Raw genomic sequence first — 26,510 nt, 5'->3', positions numbered from 1 at the left:
CGTGATCATTTTTGCTCTCCTTCTCTGTAACCAAATTCCCTGCTTTTAGTCAGCCCAACAGGACCTCTTGATCTTGGATCTGATGCTCTTTTTTATTCTCAAACACCAGGCATTGTACACACCTTATCATCTTGTTGCTTTCAAACCGTCCCCACCATCTTATCATCCACCCATCCTTCTTAATCTCTAAATCCCATCACCCTACCATCTCCCTCTTCCAGTCCTGCATCCAAGATCATCCCAGCATATGAACTGGGAGCAAATGCAGGTAAGGTAGTCTTCCTTGGTCATCTCTGGGCAGTGTGTTCCAAAGAATTTGTTTTTATGCTTCTCTCATATTGGACCCGTTCTCCTTAGCTTTGCTCTTAACTTAAATGAGGGAAGTGGGTAGGAGGAGGAGAACTATGGTGAGGTGACTAGGTGAAAGAAAAAATAAATTATATAGTTCAAAAAGAAAACACTCAGCAGTTCTGACAAAGGCTCTTCAACCTGAGACTTTAACTTTGCTTCTTAACTTCAGATGCTGCCAAACCTGTGGAGTGGAGCATTGTGTGCTTTTGATTTTGTTCTTATTTCAGAGTTCCAGCATTAGCAATACTATTAATTTTAATTTATGTTGTGCTTTTCAGAGCTTTAGAAACATAGAAACATAGAAAACCTACAGCACAATACAGGCCCTTCGGCCCACAATGCTGTGCCGAACATGTACTTTAGAAATTACCCAGGGTTACCCATAGTCCTCTATTTTTCTAAGCTCCATGTACCTATCCAGGAGTCTCTTAAAAGACCCTATGGTATCCACCTCCACCACCATCACCGGCAGCCTATTTCGCACACTCACCACTCTCAGCGTAAAAAACCTACCTCTGAAATCTCCTCTGTACTTCCTTCCAAACACCTTAAAACTGTGCCCTCTCGTGTTAGCCATTTCAGCCCTGGGAAAAAGCCTCTGACTATCCACATGATCAATGCCTCTCATCATCTTATACAACTTTATTAGGTCACCTCTCATACTCTGCCACTTCAAGGAGAAAAGGCTGAGTTCACTCAACCTATTCTCATAAGGCATGCTTCCCAATCCAGGCAACATCCTTGTAAATCTCCTCTGCACCCTTTCTATAGTTTCCAGATCCTTCCTAAAGTGAGGTGAGCAGAACTGAGCACAGTAATCCAAGCACAGTGGGGTTTGACCAGGGTTCTATATAGCTATAACATTTGATGTCAAAATCTAAGATTCCATCCCTTTGCAATAAAGAGTGATGTTGCATTGTCGGAGACATCAGCTTCCAGATGAAATTTGGAACTAAGGCTCCTCTTAGCCAGATGCATGATCACTATGTTTCAAAGGTCTCCAAAATTAGACACTGGATGTGGTCATGTGAATTCCTGATGGCAATTACAGTCACATGTAACTTGACAATGGAGGCAGTTCTGCAAGTCTATCTCCAGCATGGAAATGAGCTCAGTGAAAATTTCCCGAAGTAATTCCTCTTTGGAAAGACTGATGGATTAAGAGAGATTGGGCTAATTATGTTAAGTGGATTTGAGAAGGATGAGACAGAATTTCAAAATTCTAACAGGGCTGGACAGAGTAGATGAAGAAAATATTCTCCTTGCATGCTTATCCCTTCTCCTTTGACAGAAAGCCCTGGTCCTCAACTACCTGCCCCCACCCCCACAATGCTAAATGTGTCCAAGTTGAGAATTTCTTCTCCGAGAGAGTGGAGCACCTATGAAAATCTCTATCATAAAGAAAGTAGCTGATGCCAAGTCATTAAGTATGTTCAACTAGTTGTATTTGGGGAAGACAGGTCAGGGTAGGGTATTCATGGTCAATGGTAGGACCCTAGAGGAATGTTTTAAAACAGAGAACCTGAGAGTACAAGCAAATGGTTCCCTGAGAATTGTGTCTCAGTTAGAGAGGGTTGTAAAGAAGGCTTTTGGTATGCTAGCTTTCATCAGTCAGGGCACTCTGTATAGAAACTAAGATATTACATTGCAGTTATACAAGACATTGGTGAGATGGGGACACCTCTTTTTCCCTTATTAGGGAGAGAGAGAGAGCCTGTGGTATGTCCAATGCCAGGTGAACAAGTAGTCTTTGGGTACTGCAAGTCTATGTCTTTATTGATGCTTTGCTGCACACTTGAGTACTTGGTGCAGGGGGACCGATGTTTTTTTTACTGGTGGGGGGCGATTGTTGCTTTGCTGCTGCTTATGTGTGGGAGGGGGAATTGGGGGTTCTAACATTTAACTCTCACTCATTCTTTGGGGCACTCCTCTGTTTTCGTGGATGTTTGTGAAGAAAAAGAATTTCAGGATGTATATTGTATACATTTCGCTGACATTAACTGTACCTATTGAAACCTACTGAACCTATTGAGGCCACATTTGGAATTTAGTATTCAGTTTTTGTTGTACTACTATAAGAGAGATGGCATTAATCTGCAACGAGTGCTGAGGAGATTCATGAGGATGTTACTAGGATTTGAGAGGTGGAGTTATACAGAGATTTTCAGCAGGTTAGAACTTTCTTTATTGGAGGATGAGGGAATGAGGGATGATCTTATTGAGGTGTATAAAATCATGAAGGGTATAAATAGGATGAATACGTGCAGTCTTTTCTGTCAGCATTGGGAAATCAAGGATTAAGGGGAGAAGTTTAAGGTGAGAGGGGACAGATTGAATAGGAACCTGAGGGACAACCTTTTCATCCAGTACATGAATGAGCTGCCAAAGGAAGTAGTTGAGGCAGGTACGTTAACAGCATTCAAAAGGTATTTGAAAAGTTACATGGACAGAAAAGATTTAGAAGGATGTGGGACAAACATGGGCAAATGAAACCATCTTGGATGGGAATTGTGGCCAGCATGGACCAGTAGGGCCAAAGGCCCATTTCCATGATGTATGAGCACTGACTCTATGAGCTAGATATTACCCTGAGGGTTAAATGGACCAAATAATACAAAAAGAAAATTGGAATACAGTGCTCAGCATGATCAGTAATAACTGTATTGTATGGCAAAGCATACAGAAATTGGGCTACTCCTGTTCCTGTTTTCAATATTTGCATGGTTTTGATTATCTGAAATTACACCTCAGAGTGTAACTCAGGAATCTTTTTGAATCTCAGATTCAAATTGCCCATTTTATAACACCCCAGTATCCTTTTGACAAAGGTGACATTTTGTTAGACTATGAACTGATAACCAGTGGAACCCAGTAAATAATCCATACCTATGCAGGAACATCAAGTGGAAATAAAAAGTAACATTCAATAACTTTGTGTAGTTGTCTCACAAAAACACAACTGAGTAATTTACTTTAAGTGTGCACTGTTAAGCCCACATACTAAGCATTAATTCACATTCTCTTTCAACGTATTATATATATTTCAGTCTTTGATAGTAAGGGGGCCGTACGTCTGGCTGACAGGCATTCAATTCCAACGTCTCATTGAGATAAGACTTTAAAACGCCCACAAGTGAGAAAAGCGTGGGAACAGACCCAAATGTTAGCAGACTGGTACCTAATTAGTGAAGTAATAGCATCTTCATTTTTAAAAAAAAAAGGAGTGATTAGGTAATGATAAACCATGCAATGTGTCACTGTAGATTCTTTCTTGCAAGCTTAAAGCAACTTTTGCTATAATTTACATTTATTTGCAAACACAGGAACAATAACCCTACTTCATCATCAGCTACAGATGCACTTAATTAGTCATTTCAAAAGTCAAGTATCAAAATGCCTTTTGATCTCAAGTTGCTCATCGGTTTATCCCACTTTAACTTCTGCTATTAAACTTGCAAAGAGATTAAATTCTTAAGTTGAAAAGTACCTCTCAAACCACTCAAGTGAAAGAATCATGCTAATCAAAACAGAAAATGCTCAGCAGGTCAGGCAGCGTCTGGAAAAAGAAACAGCATCGATATTTTGAAGAGCCTTCATCAGGACTCATCAGGATTCAGATCTTTGACCTGAAACATTAATTCTGCTTCTTTTACGGTGGACTCCTGACCTCACAAGGTACCTTACTATGATCTTCTACTTATTGTTTACCCACTCTGTACTTTCTTTGTATGCTTTACATTTGATTCAGCATCCTGTTATTGCTTGTGCTATCTCAATGCACTGTGTAATGATTTCAAAGTTTGAAGTAAATTTGTTATCAAAGTACATATTCATTCAATCATTCATTATATACTATGTCCTATGACACAGGTGATCATGGTCTTTCCATGACCTTGATTGTTCTTGGTTTACCATTGTCTCATTCTGGGAAGTGTCTTTACAAGACAGTGACCCCAGCCGTGATTAATACTCTTCAGTGTTTGCATAAGCAGGAATTGTGATATGCACCAGCTGCTCATACGACCATCCACTATCATGGTTTCACACGTGACCCAGAGCAGGGGGCTAAGCAGGAGCTACACCTTGCCCAAGGATGACCTGCAGGCTAGCGGAGGGAAGGAGCATCTTACACCTCCTTTGGTAGAGATGTATCTCCACCACACCACTCACAGGTACATATAAGTCACCATATTCAGCCCTGAGCTTCATTTTCTTGTGGGCATACTCAATAAATCCATAATAGAATAAAAACCATAATAGAATCAGTGATAAACCACACCAGCTTGGGTGTTCAACCAGCGTTCAAAAGACAACAAGCTGTGTAAATACAAAAAGAAGTAATAATAAATATCGAGAGCATGAGATGAAGAGCTCTAGAAAGTGAGTCCATAGGTTGTGGGAACATTTCAATGATGGAGCAAGTGAAGTTATCCCCTTTTGTTTAAGAAGCGGTTGGTTGAGGGATAATAACTGCGGTGTGAGTCCTGAGACTCCTGTACCTTCTTCCTGATAGCGGCAGTGAGAAGTCATCTGCTTTGATCTGTATGAACAGTATGCAAGACAAGCTTTTCACTATATCTCAGTACATAAACCAATTCCAGCTCCACTGGTCTACAGATGCAACCTGACCTTGTCAATAGCTAACGTTTTTGTTTCAGACCTCCAGCACCTGTAGGCTTTTGATATCTGTTTACTGAAAGAATAATTAAGGCTGATAATGTGAATCTGGGTTCATCTGCACCACCACAACAATGCAGCTTAAAGTCTAAGCAGTTCCCCCGTCTCTCCCCCTGCAGTCTCCATTCTGATCCCTTGCTTTTCTGCCCTGATCTAATATCTACCTCTCCAGCACACTGTTCTGCATGGCCCACCCAATTCCACACTGATTATTCACTCATCACACAATATGAATTCTGCATGTCCTCCCCGTGACTTTGTGGGTTTTCTCCAGGTGCTCTGGTTTCCTCTCATAGGCCAAAGACATCAGGGTTATCGAGGGTTGCTGGGCGACGCGGCTCAAAGGGCCAGAAGGGCTTAGTCCATGCTGTATCACTAAATAAATACACAAATACAATGGAAGGAGCCAGAAAGTGATAGGGTTTTGACATCCGATGTATGCAAAGCTCGTTCCACTGCATCTGACTCTGGCCTTTGTGCATGACTGAACCCCAGACCATGGTCTCACTCGGGAAACACTTGGGAACCTGCATTTCAGTTTGCTTCATCAAATATATATATATATAGTGACGAGAATACACATAAAATTAAGATGTTTGCTGGCCTGGGTTAGCATCAGTGACATCGGCAAGTAGTCTGCCACCTGCCCTCAGGGGAAGGAGAGATGAGGAACAATGGAGCAGCGTCTGGAGATGTGTAATGAAGGGACGGGGGAGAGAGAGCTGTCTGGAGTGGCTCCCCCCTTTGAACCTTGAACTGTTTCAAGTGATGGACAGGCGATACCCCAGCAGGGGGATAAAAAGGGACCGGTTCGCTAAGGCAGGACACACACGCCACCCGAGGTAACGAGACCCTGGAAGCGGTACGCTTCTCACGAGTCGGTGGGAAGTACCAGACAACGGCCAGGGTGGAAAGGTACGATCAGCGGGAACCCGGTGTGTGTCCGCCCTTGCCTGGGTGCCGGGTTCACTGCAGAGGATCGACCGCATCTGGAGGAGGGGTCACAGTCGGTGACCTCAGGTGACATCACCAAGGACCCACCCAAAATCGCCGGTCTGTGAGTGAAGCCGTGTCTGAATGATCAGTTGTTCCTGTTCTCTCTCTCTCTTCCCCCACGTTGTCCATCGCCATGGCAACGATTACTGCGAACTGAACTACTAAACTGGACTGAACTTTGAGTCACTTTGAAATTTGGTCATTTACCCCTAGACAACGATAGAGCTTGATTGATGCTGTTATCTTAATTCTGTGCACAAGTGTGTTTATCATTGCTAAACTGTTGCATTTATTATCCTTTCGATTACTGTGTTGCTTGTTTCTTTAATAAAACTTTCTTAGTTCTAGTACTCCAGACTCCAACTGAGTGATCCATTTCTGCTGGTTTGGCAACCCAGTTACGGGGTACGTAACATAAGTGGGTTCTCGTCCGCGATTTTGAACGCTAAATTTGGGACGGAGTAAATTGATTGGGTTAAAATTCCCGAAAGAAAGAAAAGACAAACAGCAGAAATGGAGGCTGAGGAATTTATAAAGGCGCCGACCTTGGAGGCATTAGAGGATGCCAGGAAATCGGAATTGATAGCTGTGGCCAAACGGTTGAATCTTGCTAAGGTGAAGTCGACAATGAGGAGAGAGGAGATACACAGAGCTATAGTAGAGCACTATGTATCTAAAGGTGTGTTTCCCCAAGGTGAGCTGGGGGTGGTGTCTATTGAAAAACCTGCTGGAGACGCGGCACAGGTACAGCTTGAAAAACTGAGACTCGAGCACGAGTTCCGGGTACGGCAGTTAGAACACGAAGAGAAGCAGTTAGAAAGGCGGGAGAAAGAGAAAGAGGTAGAAAGGCAAGAGAGAGAAAGACAGTTGGAGAGAGAAGAGAAAGAGAGGGAGAGACAGTTGGAGAGAGAAGAGAGAGAGAGGGACGGACAGTTGGAGAGAGAGGAGAAACAGAGGGAAAGGGAATTTGAGCTGGAGAAGTTAAAGATAAGGGCCGAGCAGGGGCTCGTGCCGAACCAAGGTGGAGGGTTCCGGGCGACCCAGGAGGTTAGGCTGGTTCCCCCATTTGACGATACCGACGTGGATCGGTACTTTCTTCCCTTCGAAAAAGTGGCTATAAGTCAGGACTGGCCGGGGGATAAGTGGGTTGTTTTACTTCAGAGTGTACTGAAAGGGAAAGCCCAAGAAGCTTACTCCGCTTTATCCGCGGAAGATGCCCAGAGGTATGAGGTGGTGAAAGAGGCCATCCTCAGGATTTATGAGTTGGTCCCGGAGGCATACCAGCAGAGGTTCCGGAATGCGAGGAAACAGTGGGACCGCACATATTTGGAGTTTGCCCGTGAGATGCAGACATATTGTGAGCGTTGGTGCGCCTCAAAGGGGGTAGAGGGGGATTATGACAGACTGCTACAACTGATTCTGATTGAGCAGTTTAAAGGTTGTGTCCCTGAGGGTATGAGACCCTACCTCGATGAGAAAGAGGCAGCCACGTTAGCCGCAACTGCTAAGTTAGCGGATGAGTATGCGTTGACGCATAAAATGAAGTTTGCCCCGAGTAAAGGCTACCAGAAGGGTAGTCAGGACTGAGGGGAGAGTCCGCCGGAAAAGTCAGAAAGTAAGCTGGGGACTAGTGAAAAGGATAAGGTAGACCGGGAGCAGTCTGGTAGGAAGTCTCCTGGGGTCGTCTGTTATAATTGTGGGAAAGTCGGACACTTTGCGTCCAGGTGCTTTGCCCCAAGGAAGGAGACGGGGAAAGGAAAAGCGGAAATTTTGAATGGCTGTATTGAGCTGTTAAGCGAACCGCTAGGGAAGGACAGGTCTGAAAAAGTCCAGGAAGGGCGCGAGAGGTTTATCTCGGCCGGACTGGTGTCAGTGAAGGAGAGGTTAAAACCAGTTCCAGTGCGGATCTGGAGAGACACGGGAGCGTGTCAGTCACTAATACTGAAGAGTGTATTAGAGTTTAGCTCAGAGACCCAGACTGGGGAGGTAGAGGTCAAAGGTGTTGGGGAAGGGACAGAGTCAGTCCCTTTGCACCAGATACACTTACAGAGCAACCTGGTCTCTGGACTAGTTACGATCGGGGTGAGGTCCGAATTACCGATGAAAGGCGTGGAAGTCTTGCTCGGTAATGACATCGCCGGAGGAATCGTGTTCCCAGTCATGAGATTGACAGGTCAGCCTGCCAGCATTGAGGCCCCGCCCATGGACTCACAGGTTCATCACGGGCCCGCGATAGTGAATTTAGCTGAAATGTTTCTGCCAACCTTGTATGAGACAGGGTGTAGTGAGACAAGAGGTAGTGAGGGAGCTGGGACGGACGTAGCAGTAGCCAGGAAAGAATTTGTGCAGACGCAGGAGCGAGACGAGGGGCTGATGGTTTTGGCAGAGACCGCTCTCTCTGACACAGCCTTGACAAGGGAACTAGTAGGCTATTGTGCGGAGGAGGAAGTGCTAAAAGGGAAATCAAGTACAGTATCCGCAGATGAGGAGTGGGGGGTGGTGCAAAAGAGTTATGGGGATGAGGTTTTTAACATGGCCCACGAGGTACCCCCCGGTGGACATTTTGCGGTGCTGGAGGAAACAGTTGGTGGAATCATGAAAGAGACTTACCGGCTGACAAGGGGGAAGAATGTTATTGATCATGACCGACGCGAACTGAGATGGTCACCGGCTTTTGATATGCTAACAAACCTAGTCGGTGTTAGCGTGGAAATCAATGAAGCTAGGGGCCCCCTGATAAGAGGAAAAAAACATTTTGAAAAGATTGGTATGGGATCGATCAGATGGGAGAAGGCTATTGTTTTGGCCAGGTCTACTGATAAGGTCTCTCCCTTAATCCCCGAACAAAGCGAATCTTTAGAAGAAGTAATTAAACGACTCGCACCCGTGTGTTTGATTGTCCCGAGGAAATGCAAAGAACTGGGACGTTGGGTGATGTCTGTTACAATAGGGCAGCCTAGTAAAGAACACTCATATTTAATGAGTAATTCAGTGACTAAAGGGCTGATGAACACAGAGGTGTGTATTGGCAATTTAATACGGCTGTCTGAAGCCAGTTTGATAGTGAACCTTGAAAAAAATGAATTCGGCCACACGAGGGTCACTTACCTGGGAATTGTGGTGACACAGGGGCAGCTGGCAGCGATGCAAGCTACAGTGCAGGCTATCGCTGACCTCCCAACCCCGACAGACAAGAGGGCCCTCAGAAGGCTCTTGGAGATGGTGGGGTACTGCAGGAAGTTTTGCAATAACTCTGCGGTCAATACCCGTCCCCCTCCTACTAAGCCCTTGCGAGAGAAAACTGAGTCGGAATGGGACGACCCTTGTTATTGTGGTCCGGGACAAAACCAAATGAGAGGTTACATTGGTCGCAATTCATCAGTGTTTTTGGTCACTATGAAGTTTGCTGAGTTGGAGCCTGGTCTAAGGGATTATTAATAACACGTGTAAAAGGAACAGAAAATGGATGACTGTCTGTCAAGGTGTTGACAATTTCAAATTCTTTGTATTAGCCAAATAACTGATAAAGATGTATATTTGTGTGTGTATCAAATAATGTAGTCATGTTTGTAATTTTTACCTCCCGGTAAAAATCCTTAAAAGGGGGGAAGTGTGACGAGAATACACATAAAATTAAGATGTTTGCTGGCCTGGGTTAGCATCAGTGACATCAGCAAGTGGTCTGCCACCTGCCCTCAGGGGAAGGAGAGATGAGGAACAATGGAGCAGCGTCTGGAGATGTGTAATGAAGGGACGGGGGAGAGAGAGCTGTCTGGAGCGGCTCCCCCCTTTGAACCTTGAACTGTTTGAAGTGATGGACAGGCAATACCCCAGCAGGGGGATAAAAAGGGATCGGTTCGCTAAGGCAGGACACACAGGCCACCCGAGGTAACGAGACCCTGGAAGCGGTACGCTTCTCACGAGTCGGTGGGAAGTATCAGACAACGGCCAGGGTGGAAAGGTACGATCAGCGGGAACCCGGTGTGTGTCCGCCCTTGCCTGGGTGCCGGGTTCACTGTAGAGGATCAACCGCATCTGGAGGAGGGGTCACAGTCGGTGACCTCAGGTGACATCACCAAGGACCCGCCCAAAATCGCCGGTCTGTGAGTGAAGCCGTGTCTGAATGATCAGTTGTTCCTGTTCTCTCTCTCTCTTCCCCCACGTTGTCCATCGCCATGGCAACGATTACTGCGAACTGAACTATTAACTGGACTGAACTTTGAGTCATTTTGAAATTTGGTCATTTATCCCTAGACAACGATAGAGCTTGATTGATGCTGTTATCTTAATTCTGTGCACAAGTGTGTTTATCATTGCTAAACTGTTGCATTTATTATCCTTTCGATTACTGTGTTGCTTGTTTCTTTAATAAAACTTTCTTAGTTCTAGTACTCCAGACTCCAACTGAGTGATCCATTTCTGCTGGTTTGGCAACCCAGTTACGGGGTACGTAGCAATATATATATAGATAGATAGATAGATAGATAGATAGATAGATAGATAGATATTCAGGTCGGTATCTATGAAGTCTATGAGATGTTTGGGAACAAATGACATTTTTTTAAAAACCCATCCGCAGGTAGACAATCCAACACATAAACGTCTGCTATTAGGAAAATGCTGGAATCCTTTCTTAAAGAGGCAACAGCAGAATGCTTATGAAATTATACGACGATCAGTCAGGAGTCAACATGGTTGTATCACAGCTTGGCAGAATCTATCTGTCTATCTATCGAGAATAGATGGCACAGTTTCAGAATAAGGGATCACAGTTAAGACTAATGTGACGTGGAGATTCTCCTCTCAGATGATCCAGGCTATGTGAAATTCTGTGGAATCAGAGTTACTGAATAGTTTTAAGGCTGAGAGAGACAAACGTTTGAATTTCAATGAGTTTAAGGGCTATAGCGAGAAAGCAGGGTGGGTGGGGTTGACCCCAAGATTTGCTTCAGCCATGATCTTATGAAATGACGGAGTAGGTTCAAGGCACATGGACAGTGTGTCCAATCACAATTCAATCACCTTTATGTTGCTATTCTGAGGAACATCGTTATTCTTAACATGTACATTTGTAGAACTATAATTTTATTTCAAGGATAGCATTTCTATTAGCACTCTGTTGATTACACGAGACTATCAGCCTACACTGTGCTGTGACAACTTGATACAGAGTTAAATCCAGAATCAACTTGACTCAAAGACTTTACGGAACCAGTCAGTGACCCATGCCGCTCAAAGTGGCTGAAATCTTCCTACTGATTCGAGAGCCAGAGTAAGCCATCAGTATATTAAACTTATTCCATAATTCACTACACCCTAACTTTATCACAAACAAGAGAAAATCTGCAGATGCTGGAAATCCAAGCAACACACAAAATGCTGGAGGAACTCAGCAGGCCAGGCAGCATCTACAGAAAGAAGTACAGGTGCCCCTCTCCCACCTTTTAAATCTCCTCCTCATCTTTTTTTTCTCCAGTCCTGCAGAAGGGTCTCGGCCCAAAACGTTGACTGTGCTTTTTTTCCACAGATGCTGCCTGGCCTTCCGAGTTCCTCCAGCATTTTGTGTGTGTACCTTAACTTTATCTGCTTCTACATCATTCTAGCGCAGGGGTTTCCTACCTGGGGCCCACGGTTAATGGTAGGGGTCCATGGCATAAAAAAGGTCAGGAACCCCTGATATAGAGGGATATTCACCAAATCCAGGAAATAGGGACAAACTTAGGTAGGCAGCTTGATTGGCATAGACCAGTTGGGCCAAAGGGCCTGTTTCTATGCTACATGATTTAATGACTGATTGGCAATCTACTTCTTCTGTTCCTTGCATTCTTAAGCATAATACTGTATATGACAAAGTAATGGTTATCTAAATAACCTAAAGTACAATATAAATAGGGTGAAATTATACATAAAAACAAATGGCATTAGTAATTCCAAGACAGTGACGAAAAATAGTTGTGACTGAGGGGAGCATCCTGCAAGGGGTGAATGCTGGGCAGGCTTGTCCTCTCTCACAGGCAAGAGCACATCAACATAATTCTCACCTGAAGCTTGACGGGCTCAGGAAGCTTCATCTGCAACAACCCTTCCTTGGGAACATGTTCACTCCTGAACTCCTCATCGCCTCCTTCTGTTTTCTGCTCGTCCTTGGTTACATCCTTCTCACTCCTCTCTTCAATGGCCTCGGTCTCCTCAGAGAACACATTGGGCTCGATCAGCTGCAACACGTGCTTCAAATCCTCGCTGCAGAAGATGCCCATAATGAGGAGTGTGTAGAAGAGCTTGATGAGGGGTACAAAGAGGAACTCAGTGCTGCCACCGACGGGGTCCCGCACATGGAGACTGCCTTCCTGCACGGCTTCTGTCAACATTTCAATCGTCTTGGCCTTCAGGATGTCCAGTGGAAATTCTGGGCTGTACTGGAGGCACTCCCCAGTCACAGTGACGAAACTGGCTGAGGAAAACTGCATCCGGGGCCTAAGCGAGGTGCTGAGGCCCACTCCTGGGACAGTGTGATTGCGGTTCTCATCAGGAAACAAAGTAATACTCTTGGTTTCATCTGTCATGGGAACGATGAATTCATTGTTCATCATCAGCCTGGCCGTGGCATAGGTATTGAGGTAAGTGTCAATAAGTAGATCATAGTAACCTGTCCGCAGCAAGCCAGGGACATATTTGTTTTCTATTGCGTACAGCAATTGAGACTCATCCACATGGCTGCAAAGAGCATGGGCCACTCGGTTATTGCCCAGAGCACAAACTGCGGAATACAAACGCAAGGTATGGTAGTGAAATTTCAGCAGGTCCTCACGTTCTGTGAGCTCCAAGATATCCAAAGCCCTACACGTCATAAAGAACCAAAAGAAAGGTTATTGTTTACAGTAACTATGATTTCCTCTGCAAGCCTCCTGCCTCCTCCTTAAAGCAGAATGCACAGAAGTTCAGGCCAGTTAGAGAAGGCCAGAGTTCACATCACATGCCCCCTCTCCAACCCAGGCAAAGTCTCTGAGTCAATAAACACTTTGGCTGACAATGTTTAATCACAGGTAAACAGGGTGGTGAAGAAGGTGTACTTGCTGTGGCAGTGGATTTAATTGTCAGGATATCATTGTACATTTGTACAAAATAGTGAGGCCACACTTGGGAGTATTTTAAGCAATTCTGGTCACCACGTCACAAAAAAAAAATGTAATTTAGCTGGACAGGATATGGGAAAGATTCACTGGAGTGTTCCCTGGGCTGGAGGGCTTGAGTTATAAGGAGAGATTCCACAGGCTAAGGGTTCCTTCCCTGGAGCAAAGGTGACTCTGGGGCGACCTTACAGAGGTTTATGACATCATGAGGGTCATGGATGGGGTGAATGGTTGCAATCTTTTTCTCTGCAAGTAAAATGAGAGGACAAAGGTTTATCTCAAGAGGGAAACAGATTTAAAGAAGATCTGAGGGGCTAGTTTTTTTTATCATGCAGAGGGTGGTGGGTGAATGGAATAGGTTGCCAGAGGAAGTGGCAGAAGCAGTACAATTACAACACTTAAAAGACAGTTGGACAAGTACAGGAACAGGAAAAGTTCAGAGGAACATGGGCCAAACCCAGGCAAATGGGACTAGCTTAGGTGGGCATCTTGGTTGAAAGGAGGAGTTGTGATGTGGGGTCTATTTCCATGCAGTATACATCGATGATTCTATGAATCAAGCTCTAGGAGAATTGCATGAAAATTACAAGGAAAGGGTCATTCGCCCCAACCAGTCTCACTGTAGAAAAACTATTATTCTTATCCATTGTGCAAATCTTGTCACATATTCCTTGACCACCTGTTTTTACCAGCTTTTGACCTAACCCTTCGTCAATTGTAACATTGCCTCAGTTAAGCACTTGTTACACTCACAGCTTTCATAACTCCCACACAGAAGCTCAGGACAGTTTCCCAGCTGTATGCATCAGAACACAAATGGATTGTTAAATGGATTATGTTCAACGTGTGGGAATCAAGATGTTCATGTTAGATGTGCACTGTTGTGACTGACCGTGATTAGAGCACATACTTTATCACAGAGTGCTGATTAAGGCCTCAAAGAGGCTCTTGAATGCTCACCTGTTCTCTTCGGGAATATGTAAGGACATGAATCTTAAGGGTTCTGTACATTGCACCTGCCATCCATGGCGGTCACTAACGCGACTGACGTCCACCTTTAAGAATTCATTAGGCACTCTGCTCCACAGCACTGGGGTAAGGTACTGGACGTGGAGTCGAGGAGGACACTGCGGTATCGGATTCCGGCGCTCGCTTTTGAACAACCCCGCTGAGAGTGGCATTACGTTCTGGAAATAAACAGATTCAGGTTGCAGTGGAGCCTAATTATCCCGAACATGATCAAAACAACAAATCCTTAATAATAGCAAGTTTCCAAAGATTCTATAAAGTTCAGATGACCCTTGACAAATCATAACATCCAAAGTACCACAGTGGCTCTGAAGCTAAATTATATTCAGCTGGTTAGGCGATACTTAATGAAAGATCTAAAAGTGAAATTCTTTTTCTCTCTATCACAGAAGCTCATGGTCTGCTGAGTGATCTCCTGGGTGTTCCTAATTACAGCATTTTTTTCTGCATTAATTCCATTCATGGAATTTCAACCGATTTTTTTAAAGTGGTACTCAAGCAAGATGTCTTTCTGGAGCCTCTCCGAGACTGAATGTCAGCAGTCTTGCCACCATGCTTTCTTCCCCAGAATGTTCCACAAAGTAGAAAGGAGGGAACAGGGCAGGGTGCCAGTGCCTGTCACTGTCGACCCAGAAAGGGTGACATGTGCCTGTCCTATCCAGCTCCACAAAAACTCACAACATCTGACCAAAATCGTCACAGTGAACTCCAAGCCAACAGTCCTCATCTCAAACTTAAAAGCAGACATTCCAGTACAGCTTAAAGCAGAATGATGACCAAAGCATTTCACTTATTGCATAGAACATGGAGATTTTAGTCAAAGAAAGGCCTTTAATCCTGATTATTTTCTGTTTATTGCTTGTAACACGTGGCTTGGAAAAGCAAACGTGTTTAACTGATAATCAAAACCAGTCAAATTTGTCATAACGTGCTAAACCATACCTGCCCACTAGATGGTGATAAACTCAACAAAATACCATTGCTAACGAGAGAAAATCTGCAGATGCTGGAAATCCAAGCAACACACACAAAAAGCTGGAGGAACTCAGCAGGCCAGGCGGCATCTATGGAAAAGAGTATAGCCAACGTTTCAGCCTGAGACCCTTCAACAGGACAGCAGGCCCTGTTGAAGGGTCTCAACTCAAAACATCGACTGTAATCTTTTCCTTAGATGCTGCCTGGCCTGCTAAGTACCATTGCTGTCAGATCCATAACAAACGCAGCAGAGCTAATAAAGGCCAATAAGCTGAGAATGTGCATATCTAGGAAGATTATACCAACTCCAGATTCAAAATCTACCAGCAGCTTTACAGTGCATTGGTTCAATAACCCATGAAAAAGTATATCATGAAATCATAAAGATCACCTTTATCCTTAGAGATTAAATGCTGATTTTCAAAATGAACAAACAAAGCAGTGGCCAAGAGATGAAAGAAAACAGGTAAAAATTGATTGGTGACTCTGGTTTCAGGACAAGAGTGAAATTTTGGGAAGTCTAAAATGCAGCAACAGCTTTACAAGGAACAATAGAGAAGGGAGCTGTGCCTAACAGAGCTCACTGGAAAGGTACAACAAAATTACCATCACAGGTATTATAGAAAAGCTGGAGTACATTTTTATTATATAAAGGAAACCATTGTTTTGAATTCCCACTGAAAGGAATCCCAATCTATGCAAAATACAATCTTTATTTTCATGCAGTCCCCATTCAGGTCATTCCTATTACTTACAAAGTAAATTCTGTAGATGAAAGCATATTTTCAGCATAGACATCGTGGGCTGAAGCACTTGTTCCTTTGCTGTGCTGTTCTAACTTGAGGATTGAGTACATGGGGCTCTCATATAAATTTGCATTGTCACATTAATACAATCCAACATTTTGATTAATCATAATGTTAAATAAATGGAACTCATTCACGTGGGTAGCAGGATAAACTTACTCATTCTACACTCTCAGTTTTGCAGGCCTCCCCCAAAGTCTTCAAGCAAGTCTCATTGGAAGTAACTTACCTTAACCCTTCCCAGTTCAAACTGGAAAACATTCGGACTGGTGGCTTGTGCAAATACTGCTGCAAATAGTTTTGTGCTTGCTTCCACCTAAAGACAGAAAGACAGGAGCATCACTGCCAAAGAAACTTTCAGTAAGGTTCTGAGTAATGTTTAATTAATTCAGCCATTTTTCTGTCAGTTCATTTTCATTGCATTGAAAATGATCAAAGATGACTGATGATACAAGTGGTTGAAGATAGCTACATCTCAGTATTTTATTTGAGATAATAAGGAACATTGGATCAGCATTGTCATCATACAGTATGTATTGTGAGCACCAGGCATATATTGGTGCACGTGTGGGAAAGCCACATGCAATAGTCTCGCTGTTTGGAAACAGAAGATCCAACCAACTGAATATAAGCGCTACAAATACAGTCAGTGGCCACTGTATTAGTTCTACCTGCTTGTTAATGCAAATACATAATCAATTATGTGGCAACATCTCAATGCATAAATGCATGCAGACATGGTCAAGAGGTTCAGTTGCTATTCAGACCAAACATCAGAATGGGGAAGGAATGTGATCTAAGTGACTTTGACTGTGGAATGATTGTCAGTACCAAACGGGGTGGTTTGAGTATCTCAGAAACTGCTGATCTCCTGGGATTTTTGTTCACATCAGTCTCTAGGGCTGACAGAGAACGGCGCAAAAAAAAAAGCATCCAGCGAGTGGCAGTTCTGTGGGCTAAAATGCCTTGTTAATGAGAGAGGTCAGAGTTCAGCAGCCAGACTGGTTCATGATGACAGGAAGGCGACAGTAACTCAGATAGCAGTGGTGTGCAGAAGAGCATCTCTGAATGCACAACGCATTGAACCTTGAATTGGATCAGTTACAGCAGCAGAAGACTATGAATATACATTCAGTGACCACTTTATTAGGTACAATAGGTACTGAGTTATATCTCTGTCACATTGACATTGGAAGCAATCATGGTGTTAGGCAAATTAATGTTATGCTCTCTAGTAACCACTTTGAATATGTTTTTGCTGAAGAGCAACCTACGTAGAGATATAAATTAGCAAAAAGCCCATGACAATGGAACCAAATCATGAATAACTCTACTCTGCCCACTCAAGTTTCAATCTAGTGTGCTGCTCACTTTTATAATTGGTAAGGTAGTTGTCCATGCAGTGAGAGCGTGGCTGTTTAAAACAACCCACACTATCCTTCGAAAGATATATGAAATGGCTTTCCACTGTTCAGGGCTAGCTGCAGCCAATTAAACAAGCTTTTTTTTCGTCAACACAAATATAAATTTCAACCATCCTGCCACAGACACATTTTCAGTCAAGAGCCCTTGTACAATGAAAATGCCTACTGTGATAATCCTCCCTGTAAAACAGCGCTTTCTCAATGCAATCATACAGCAAGCTTATACTTTAAAACTTGCTAAAATGTTAAGACGAACACACAGACTTCAACTCATTAAAATTATGTTAAGATGTACCTATCTGAATTACAACCCAGGCAATCTGGAACCCAATTCTGCCTCTGGTCTAAGCACATGACGGCTTGTTATATGTCCTTGGAACTATCTTAGCCCTGCCATTAACAGAAGAGTTTCTGCAGATGCTGGAAATCCAGAGTAACACATACAAAATATTGTAGGAAATCAGAAGTCAGGCAGGGCTGAATATAAAGGTTTTAATCACACAATGTATCATATTGGCCTTCAAAATATTTAAGTGGCATTATATCATATAATTCAAGGAAGAATAGAATACAGGAAAGGGAAATTCATTGATTTCATACTTCTAGGAACCTCCAAAAGAACCACAACCGTGTTATGGTTTGGAGACTTGGGTGCTTCAATGACACAAGGAGCAATGTTGACTGGAGTCAGGGCTTTATGCTTTCGGTCTTGGTAGGGTCACCCATGTCAAACAGGTCAAAGGGTAGAGGACAGGTCAAAGTGCTCAGGGGTTCAGCTTAGGGTTAACAACCTTGACTGCTAAAACAAAATCGTTATGGAAACAGCAACAAAGAAATTTTCCATTCTGAGTGCGACAGTATTCCTGAGTCTCCACCCGGATCTTGCATGACTGACAGTGGTGAAAACCAGGAGGAGGCCCTCAACATCTCCAGAGATGGAGGACCTTCATTGCTGCCCTAAACACCAGTGGCATAACAGGCGGTCAGTAAGTAAGTATACTTTGAGGAAGGAGTCTCATTCAAACAGAGTGTGAATCAGGGTTTCGCGGTTTAGTGCTTCAATATATCACTGGCCAATGAGCCACATGAGGTGCAAACATGCAAGCAAGATAGCCTTACAGTGCGGTAATATATTGCTCAAAATATCAATTGAAATGAGCAAACAAGTGACACTGAAAAGAGATATAAAGAAGCAAAAATCTCAAGTAATGGACTAAGATGTTGAATACAACTCTGCTGTGCCCACTCATGTTTCAAATAAGTGTGAAATTTGTTTTACTATTAACTTGTATATCAAGCAAGTTCCATTAATCAGGAAAAAATCCTTCAGTTTATTTTTGGAAGAGATCTTAAATCTCATTTGTTGAGCACCTCCTGCGACCAGCAAGTTGCTTTGCAAGTTAATCATTTGTAACTTTGTTAAGATGATGGATGGTGGAGGAGTAACCCTACAGTAGCTTCACATATGATGGATTACATGTCAGGCTTGAAAGCAGCATGGTGGGTTTGGCTTCTCTGGTGCCTCGCACACTGAATCCCACAGGTTCACTGGCCTTCCTGGGCTAATTATGATGTCAAGGCAGGGGTTCCCAACCTTTTTTAATGCCATGGAACCCTACCAGTAATTGAGGGGTATGTGGACCCCTGGGTGAAGTCTTACAACTGGCATCACACTGCCATTTCTCAACAAGCTCAGTTACACATCATTAACAAGGAAGCTTTTATTATTGTCTGTGTTTTGTTACAAAGGTTCATGTACATGTCTACTCACAAAAAATGCTGGAGGAACACAACAGGTGAAACTTGGAGGGAAATAAACATCTCAAGCTGAAATACAACTGTTTTATTTCCCTCCATTGATGCTTCCTGACCTGTTGAGTTCCTTCGGTATTTTATAGCATTTTGTGTGTGTTGCTCAATATTTCCAGCATCTGCAGAATCTCCTATGCCTGTGAATAACTACATTAGCAAGGATATTTTCAAAGGGTTTCAAACTGACTCTTCCAAAAGACTATGCAAAATACAAGTGATATTTTCATAACAATTTGGAACAATGGATATCAACAGAAGGTTGGTGGAGGGGTGGGGAAATGAGTGACCACGTTGTGACAGAAAAGGAAGTCATGGACAGACATGTTGGAATGGAAATGAGAAGTTGAACTGAAATGTGTGGCCACCAGGAAATCCCATCCTTTGCGGCGGATGAAGCAATACCTCATATTCCGTCTGCGTAGCTTCCAGCCTGATGGAATGGGCATCAATTTCTCTAACTTTAGCAATTTCTCACCCCTCCCCCTTCACTTTTTTCCATTCCCTATTCTAGCTCCCCTCTTGCCCCTTCTGTTCTCTTCATCTGCCCATCTCCTCCCTCTGGTGCCCCTTGTCCTTCCCGTTCTCCAATGGTTGACTGTCCTCTCCTATCAGATCCTTTCTTCCTCAGCCCTTCACCTCTTCCACCTATCACTTCCCAGCTTCTTACTTTATTCCACCCCCCCACACTCATCCACCTTCCCCTCACCTGATTTCACTAACCATCTACCCGCTTGTAATCCTTCCCCTCCTCCCTCCTTCTCATTCAGGCTCTTCCCCCTTCTTTTCCAGTCCTGATGATCTTGGCCTGAAACGTCAACAGTTTCTTTCCTTCCATGAATGCTGCCTAATCTGCTGGGTTCATCCAGCATATTATGTGTGTTGTTCTAGAATTCCAGCACCTGCAGAATCTCTTGTGTTTAAAATTCTTGGTTGCTCTGGTGACTTCCACTTTGTGTTGTGCACTTCGCAGCTTTCAGTTAAACCCCACTTACCCCATTCCAACCCAGACTAAAATTAAATCCAAGGGATCTGAATGGGTAAATGGAACTAAAGTACAGGTAAACCATCTGATTTAATACAGAACAGGTGCAAAGAGTCAGTTTACTAATGCTTTCATACTCCAAAAAAGGAAAAGCTCCTTCCTCATTACATTTGATTCCTACAACATACCTGATAATAGGTATTTAATTCCTTTCCATTGGCTGTGAACGTCAGTAAGCCACTAGCAGTATCCACCAGGCAGCCTATTTCCAACCCATTGTTATTGCGTCCTTGCCCAGGGCTTGTGCATTCTCCTGCCCACACCATGTAGCAGTTACTTCGCTTAATGCTGCAATGGAAAAACAATTATAGAGAAAAATCTGTCAGTGCTGCACTGTAATGTGTGTGGGCAGATTTAATGATGCCTGGAATGAAACCCTCCAGCTGTAGGTGCAGCCCATCTACAGTGAACTATCTCTCTGTCTCTGTCTCTCTGCAAAGCCGTTCTTCAGCCCAGCAACTGAAAGGGAGATTCATTGGAAGATTTCTTCTCTCATTCTTTGCCTCTAGTCCCATGCAGTGTTGTAAAGCACTGACAACATTGCGAACTGCCTCTCAAAATGAGTAAAACCAAGAGATTGGTTGCGGACTTCAGGAAGGGGAAATCACAGGAACACAGCAATTCTCATTGAGGGGGTCAGCGATGGAAAGGGTGAGCTGCATTAAGTTACCAGTGTCAACATCTCTGAAGATCTATCCAGCGATCAACACATTGATGCAATTATGCAGAAGGCATGCCAGCAAATATGGTTCATTAGGAGTTTGAGGAGTTTTGGTATGTCACCGGAGACTCTACCAAATTTCTACAGATGTACCATGGACAGCGTTCTGACTGGCTGCATCACTGTCTGGTGTGGAGGCTCTGAAAAAACTTCAAAAGGCTGTCAGCTCAGCCAGTTTGGTCATCGGCACTCACACCCCCCCCCCCCCACCATTTGATCGATTATCCATCCACTTTCTGATGTGCAATTTGTATCTAACAGGAATGGAAATGTTGGATTTTTGTTTTTCTTGCCTGGGAGCAAAAAGCCATCTACAGTGCCCCAGTGGGCTTAGCAGTTAATGACCCAACCATATCACTGTCAGCAGATGTGGTGGAGGCAGGATACATCACGTCCTTCAAGAGGGAGCTGCATAAGTATATGCTAAGGAAAAATCAGCAACAAATGTCTTCCCTCTGTGCTGTAACCATTCTATGATTCGAGGATATCTTCTTCCATACAGCTAACCTAACAACTCAGTAATAACAAACTACTTCCTGTTCTTGTCAAAATGATGTTAAAAGTCTATATAATGCCAGTTGCTGTCAATCACAACCTTAATGTGTATGCCCCATCGTCCAATGAATTTTCAGACCCTCATCTCTTCTGTTTGAAAAAAAAACACAAAACACTCAGTTACCTGAATTTGGCAGATGACCCAGCTCCATTCACAAGGCTGCTGGCACCACTACCTCTGACAGTCCTCCTTTTGCCCTATCTAGTGACAGTCCTGATCCTTCTGCCATTTAAAAAGTGTTACTAAAAGGGATTGGAATTGCTTCCATGCCAAGAGTCGCTGTCTCTTTTTCCGATGAAGACCTAAGTTTCTAGCAGAATTCCCAATAATAGAGAGGGCTCTCCCCTGAGTGAGTGGATGGTTCCTCCTCATATCAATAAAAAGACTGAAGATAATGACTACACTATTTTACATCAGAACTGGGGCACCGGGTAATTCCACTGTCAATCAACCTTGATGACTGCAGTGTTGTAAGTGACACTGACTGGATTCAGGTAATTATTTTTCATTTATTGCACTTGTCTGCCAAAGTGTTTCAGACTTTATTCAGAGAAGTTGCTGAACCTTCTTTCAGGAGACCTGTTTCTTTTGATATTTAAAGTTCTCCAGGTAAACCGATGTTTGTTGTACAATTGATTATTTGCCATGAGTCCTGATAGACTTTCCAAACCCTTTTAAAGACAAGGACAATTGTCGATGGAGATTCTAACTGGAAGATCTCCCTTATCTGGTGACACTCTTTCACTAATTATCACTTTCCTAATTTGGTTAATTGCCGTTGGAGATTCCCCTGCAGTTGAATTGAGTGCAACACTGTACAACAATATTTTCTTAACAATATCCATATCTTACCTTTCATGAACTTTCCCTTTCTCATCTCCCAGAGTGACAGTCACAGTGCGAACTTTCTCCAGTTCATAGGCAGTGTCGTACTGATGAAAATCTGATGTAATCCAACCAACCCAAACGTTGGTTGGTTCCTGACCAGGAAATATTCTCACAGAATAATAATACTGAAAATACAGAAAACTTTTATCAGCACAGAATTTGATGCCAAAGCACAACTCTTGTCACTTTCTTCAAGGAGAATGTCCCATTCTCTAGACCAAGGTTTCCCAATCTGGGGTACATGGATCCCTCGGTTAATGGTAGGTGTCCACGGCAAAAAAAAGGTTAGGGACCACCGCTCAAGATGTAGATGAGTTAGTAGGGTCAATGCACCAGAGATTTAGAACGTTGGCTCATTGTGTAGTTCACTCAACAGGTATTCTGCCCTGAAAAGACTTTCTTCAGACACAAGAGAAACACCTTGTTTAAAAACCAAGTTCTACTCAAAGAACTTAATATGATAAGAAAAAGGAGGATCATTTGGCCATTGAGTCTGCTCTGCACATCTGCAGATTATGGCTAATGTTCTACCTTAATACCTTTTTCCAGCATAATCCCTTTATCCAATGATTTCCTTAACATCCAAATGCCTCTGTTCTTTATTGATTCAATGACTGATTATCCACAGCCATTCCAAAACTTTACTGCCCTTTTTCTGAATAAGGTTCAAGTTCCATGATTGCAACCAGGTTTAACCTAGTTCTCAGCCTCAATGGTAAGCTTCTGTCATAGAGCATGCAGCACAGAAAAGGGCCCTTCAGACTATCTAGTCTATGCCAAACTGTTATTCTACTTTGTCCCATTGACACACACCTGGACCATAGCCCTCCACACAGGACCTGACACAGTCAGCAAGAGCTGGACAGAAGCCCCAACCAACTTAGATCCTTGTTAGAAATTAGGAAACAAGTGTGGTCACCCAAATAAATTCCAAATGTTATCATCAGCACTGATGCACAAGATTGGTCCCAGTTCCCCTCTCCACAGATGCGCCTGTTCTGTTGATTACTTCTCTCATTTTTTTTCTTCAAAATTTCCACAACTTACAGGGTTTCACATCATTAAAATCAAGGTCACCTTCACCATAAAAAAAACTGCTCCTGTTCTCTAAGTCACAAAATAAATAAGGAAAATAGAGATCATGGGCAGCATGGTAATTGTAAAAGTTTAGAAGTATTGCAGTAACAAAAATAATATACAAGGGAAATGCGAGGAAAAGTATCAATGTCAGCAATGATTTATCCATGCAATCATTTATAAACAGGGCAATGTTCCACATAAAATTACCATTTTAATTTGATTTATTTTAAGTGAAAGAAACACAAGTCATTTTTCTACATAAACACCTACTTCTACAGAGAAATGAAAAATGAGTAAATGATATATGATTCAGTTGTTTATTATTAATTTTTATTTCACATCAAATAGTGTTAAACTATTAATACCAGATAAATGTCAATAAATGAAAGGAACCCAGTTTTTTTTTTCATCCTATTTACTCAAGTGCATGTATTAACTTAACGGTTAATCCTTTTGTGTCCGTTATAGACACTTACTGTTGTTGTCTGCATCAGGAAGTCATAATCGTCCCTATCATCAGCTAACACCTCCTCTGTGAGTCGTGTTGAAGAGTGTGTTAAGTTATAATCAGGTTTCGTTCTCTTCAGCATAAATCTGAAAAAAAAGAAGTGTTTTTATGAGAACTGTAATATTATCCGGAGCACTCCTTTAAAACCTGCAGCAACTCATCTTATTAAGGATGCCTCAGTCACTGTGGTGCCACGTATTGCAGCTATTGTAGAACATAGACAATAGAACATTGCAGCATCGTACAGGCTATTCGGCCCTTGATGTTGTGCGTACAGTTTAATTTACTAACTTACTCCAAGATCAATCCAACTATTCCCTCCTTCATAGCCCTTGATTTTTCTATCTAAGAGTTTCTTAAGTGCCCCCAATGTATCTGCCTGTACCTCATCCCTGGCAAGGCATTCCATGCACCCATCACTCTCTGTGTAAAGAGCATACCTCCAACATGCACCCGCCCCCATACTTTCCTCCAATCACCTGAGAACTATGTGTCATTGAACAAAGTCCTACAACTTGTGACCGATCACTGTGATAGGGCTACTTCCTGTTTCTGCTCAAAGGTCACTTGCAGAATGTTAATCGTGGGGGATTCAATAAAGGCTGGAGAGTTGGCTCACTTCACTCTTGTTGAAACGGTTTATTATTTGGCATTTGTGCAGCCCAAGTGTAATGTGCCACCTGTCAGAGCAAACCTCACTCTTGTCCAGGTTTTGTTGCACGCGAGGAGAAACAATATCCATATTTGAAGAACAGAAAGAAAAATCAGTGGAGTTCACTGAGTAAACCGACGGACTCCTGCAGTGAGTCGATTGAAATGATGCGATCTCCAGTCAACATGTGAATTTGACTGTTCAAAGGGTTAGCTATTGAGGGGAGATCTTGGCCAAAAGTCGAGTGCTGAGTCCTCGTTCATAAAGCAGGCAGATCCTGCTGCGGGTGCAGATTGACTGTGTTATGTTCTGAAAGCACAATACAGGAAACTAATTAAAAGAAAAACACAAATCTGGGGATAACGTGCCTTTAGTTTATTTTTACTTATGACATATAATTAATTATGTAAACAACAACGAATACATAATCAAACAATACTGAACTATTAAACACGCTACACTGTTCCCTGCTTAGCAACAAACTCCAGACCCGAGGGGCAGGGGGGGTGTGGTGGTGGGTGGTCACTCTGCTTGGTGGATGAGACAATCTCAGGTTCTGGGGCCTCCTCTGTGCAGTTGTAGGAATTGACTCTGGGACTGCAGGAAGTGGTTCTGACAGCTCTTATCACCTTTCTTCTTGAATAATTGAATATGCTCTCCTCAGCTGAGCAATGTGTCGTCTTCAGATGATATCAGATCCCATTGAGCTTGCTCCGCCATTTCATCATAACAATTCCTCCTTACTTCTGTTCCAAAAGGTTGCCCCTCAATTTTGAGGCTGTACTCCCTAGTTCTGGATACCCCCACCAGAGAAAACATCCTCTCCACATCCACCTTATCAAGTCCTTTCAACATTTGGTAGGTTTCTATGAGATCCCGAAACATTCTTCTAAATGCCAGTGAGTACAGCCCCAAAGCTGCCAAATGCTCCTCATATGTTAACCCCTTCATTCCTAGAATTATCCCTGTGAACCTTCTCTAGACTCTCTCCGATGTCAATACATTCTTTCTGAGACAAAGAGTTCAAAGCTGTTGAGAGTACTCCAACTGCAGCCCAACTGGTGTTTTATAAAGCCTCAGCATTATCTCCTTGTTTTTATGTTCTATGCCCCCTGAAATAAATACCAACATTGCATTTACCTTCTTTACTACAGACTCAACCTGTGAATTAAACTTCTGGAAGTCTTGCACGAGGACTCCTAAGTCCCTCTGTACCTCTGATGTTTGAACCTTCTCCCCATCTAGGTAATAGTCCACACTACTGTTCCTTTTACAAAAATGCATTATCATACATTTCTCAACACTGTATTCCATCTGCCACTTTTTTGCCCATTATTCCAATCTGTCCAAGTCCTACTGCAATTTCATTGTTTCCTCAGCACTACCTACCCCTCCACCTATCTTCATATCATCTGCAAACTTTGCCAAAAAGCCATCAATTCCATTATCTAAATCATTGACAAACAATGTGAAAAGTAACCTCTGAGGAACACCACTAGTCACTTGCAGTCAACCATAAAAGGCCCCTTTTATTCCCACATGCTGCCTCCTGCCTGTCAGCCATTCCTCTATCCATGCCAGTAATCCTCCTGTAACATCACAGGATTTTATCTTGTTAAGCAGCCTCATGTGTGGCACCTTCTCAAATGCCTTCTGATAATCCACGTAAATGACATGCACTGCTTCTCCTTTGTCCACCCTGCCTGTCACCTCAAACCATACTGACTTTCACTTATTTATCATGAGTATCATTTGTGTCCAAGTACTCCGAAACCTCATCCTTAATAATAGACTCCAACACTTTCCCAGCCACTGAGGTTAGGCTAACTGGCCTATAATTTCCTCCCTTTTTCCTTCTTCCCA

General features: G+C 43.1%; 1 protein-coding gene across 1 annotated transcript in view; it reads right to left on the bottom strand.

Moving 5' to 3' along the window:
* The window catches only part of ryr2a (ryanodine receptor 2a (cardiac)), an 801,439-nt gene that overhangs the window by 296,477 nt on the left and 478,452 nt on the right, over nt 1-26,510 (bottom strand). Inside the window, exons 30-35 of the mRNA XM_063055593.1 lie at nt 23,964-24,081; nt 22,372-22,532; nt 20,371-20,530; nt 16,194-16,280; nt 14,115-14,341; nt 12,066-12,861 (exon numbers count right to left, since the gene is read on the bottom strand). Coding sequence (XP_062911663.1) covers nt 12,066-12,861; nt 14,115-14,341; nt 16,194-16,280; nt 20,371-20,530; nt 22,372-22,532; nt 23,964-24,081 — 1,549 coding nt within the window. The remainder of the gene's footprint in view (nt 1-12,065; nt 12,862-14,114; nt 14,342-16,193; nt 16,281-20,370; nt 20,531-22,371; nt 22,533-23,963; nt 24,082-26,510) is intronic.

The sequence above is a fragment of the Mobula hypostoma genome, chromosome 8, assembly GCF_963921235.1.
Source record: "Mobula hypostoma chromosome 8, sMobHyp1.1, whole genome shotgun sequence".
NCBI classification, from domain to species: Eukaryota; Metazoa; Chordata; class Chondrichthyes; order Myliobatiformes; family Myliobatidae; genus Mobula; species Mobula hypostoma.
Note: the sequence above shows the minus strand (reverse complement) of the source record. Positions and strands in the feature narration are given on the sequence as shown.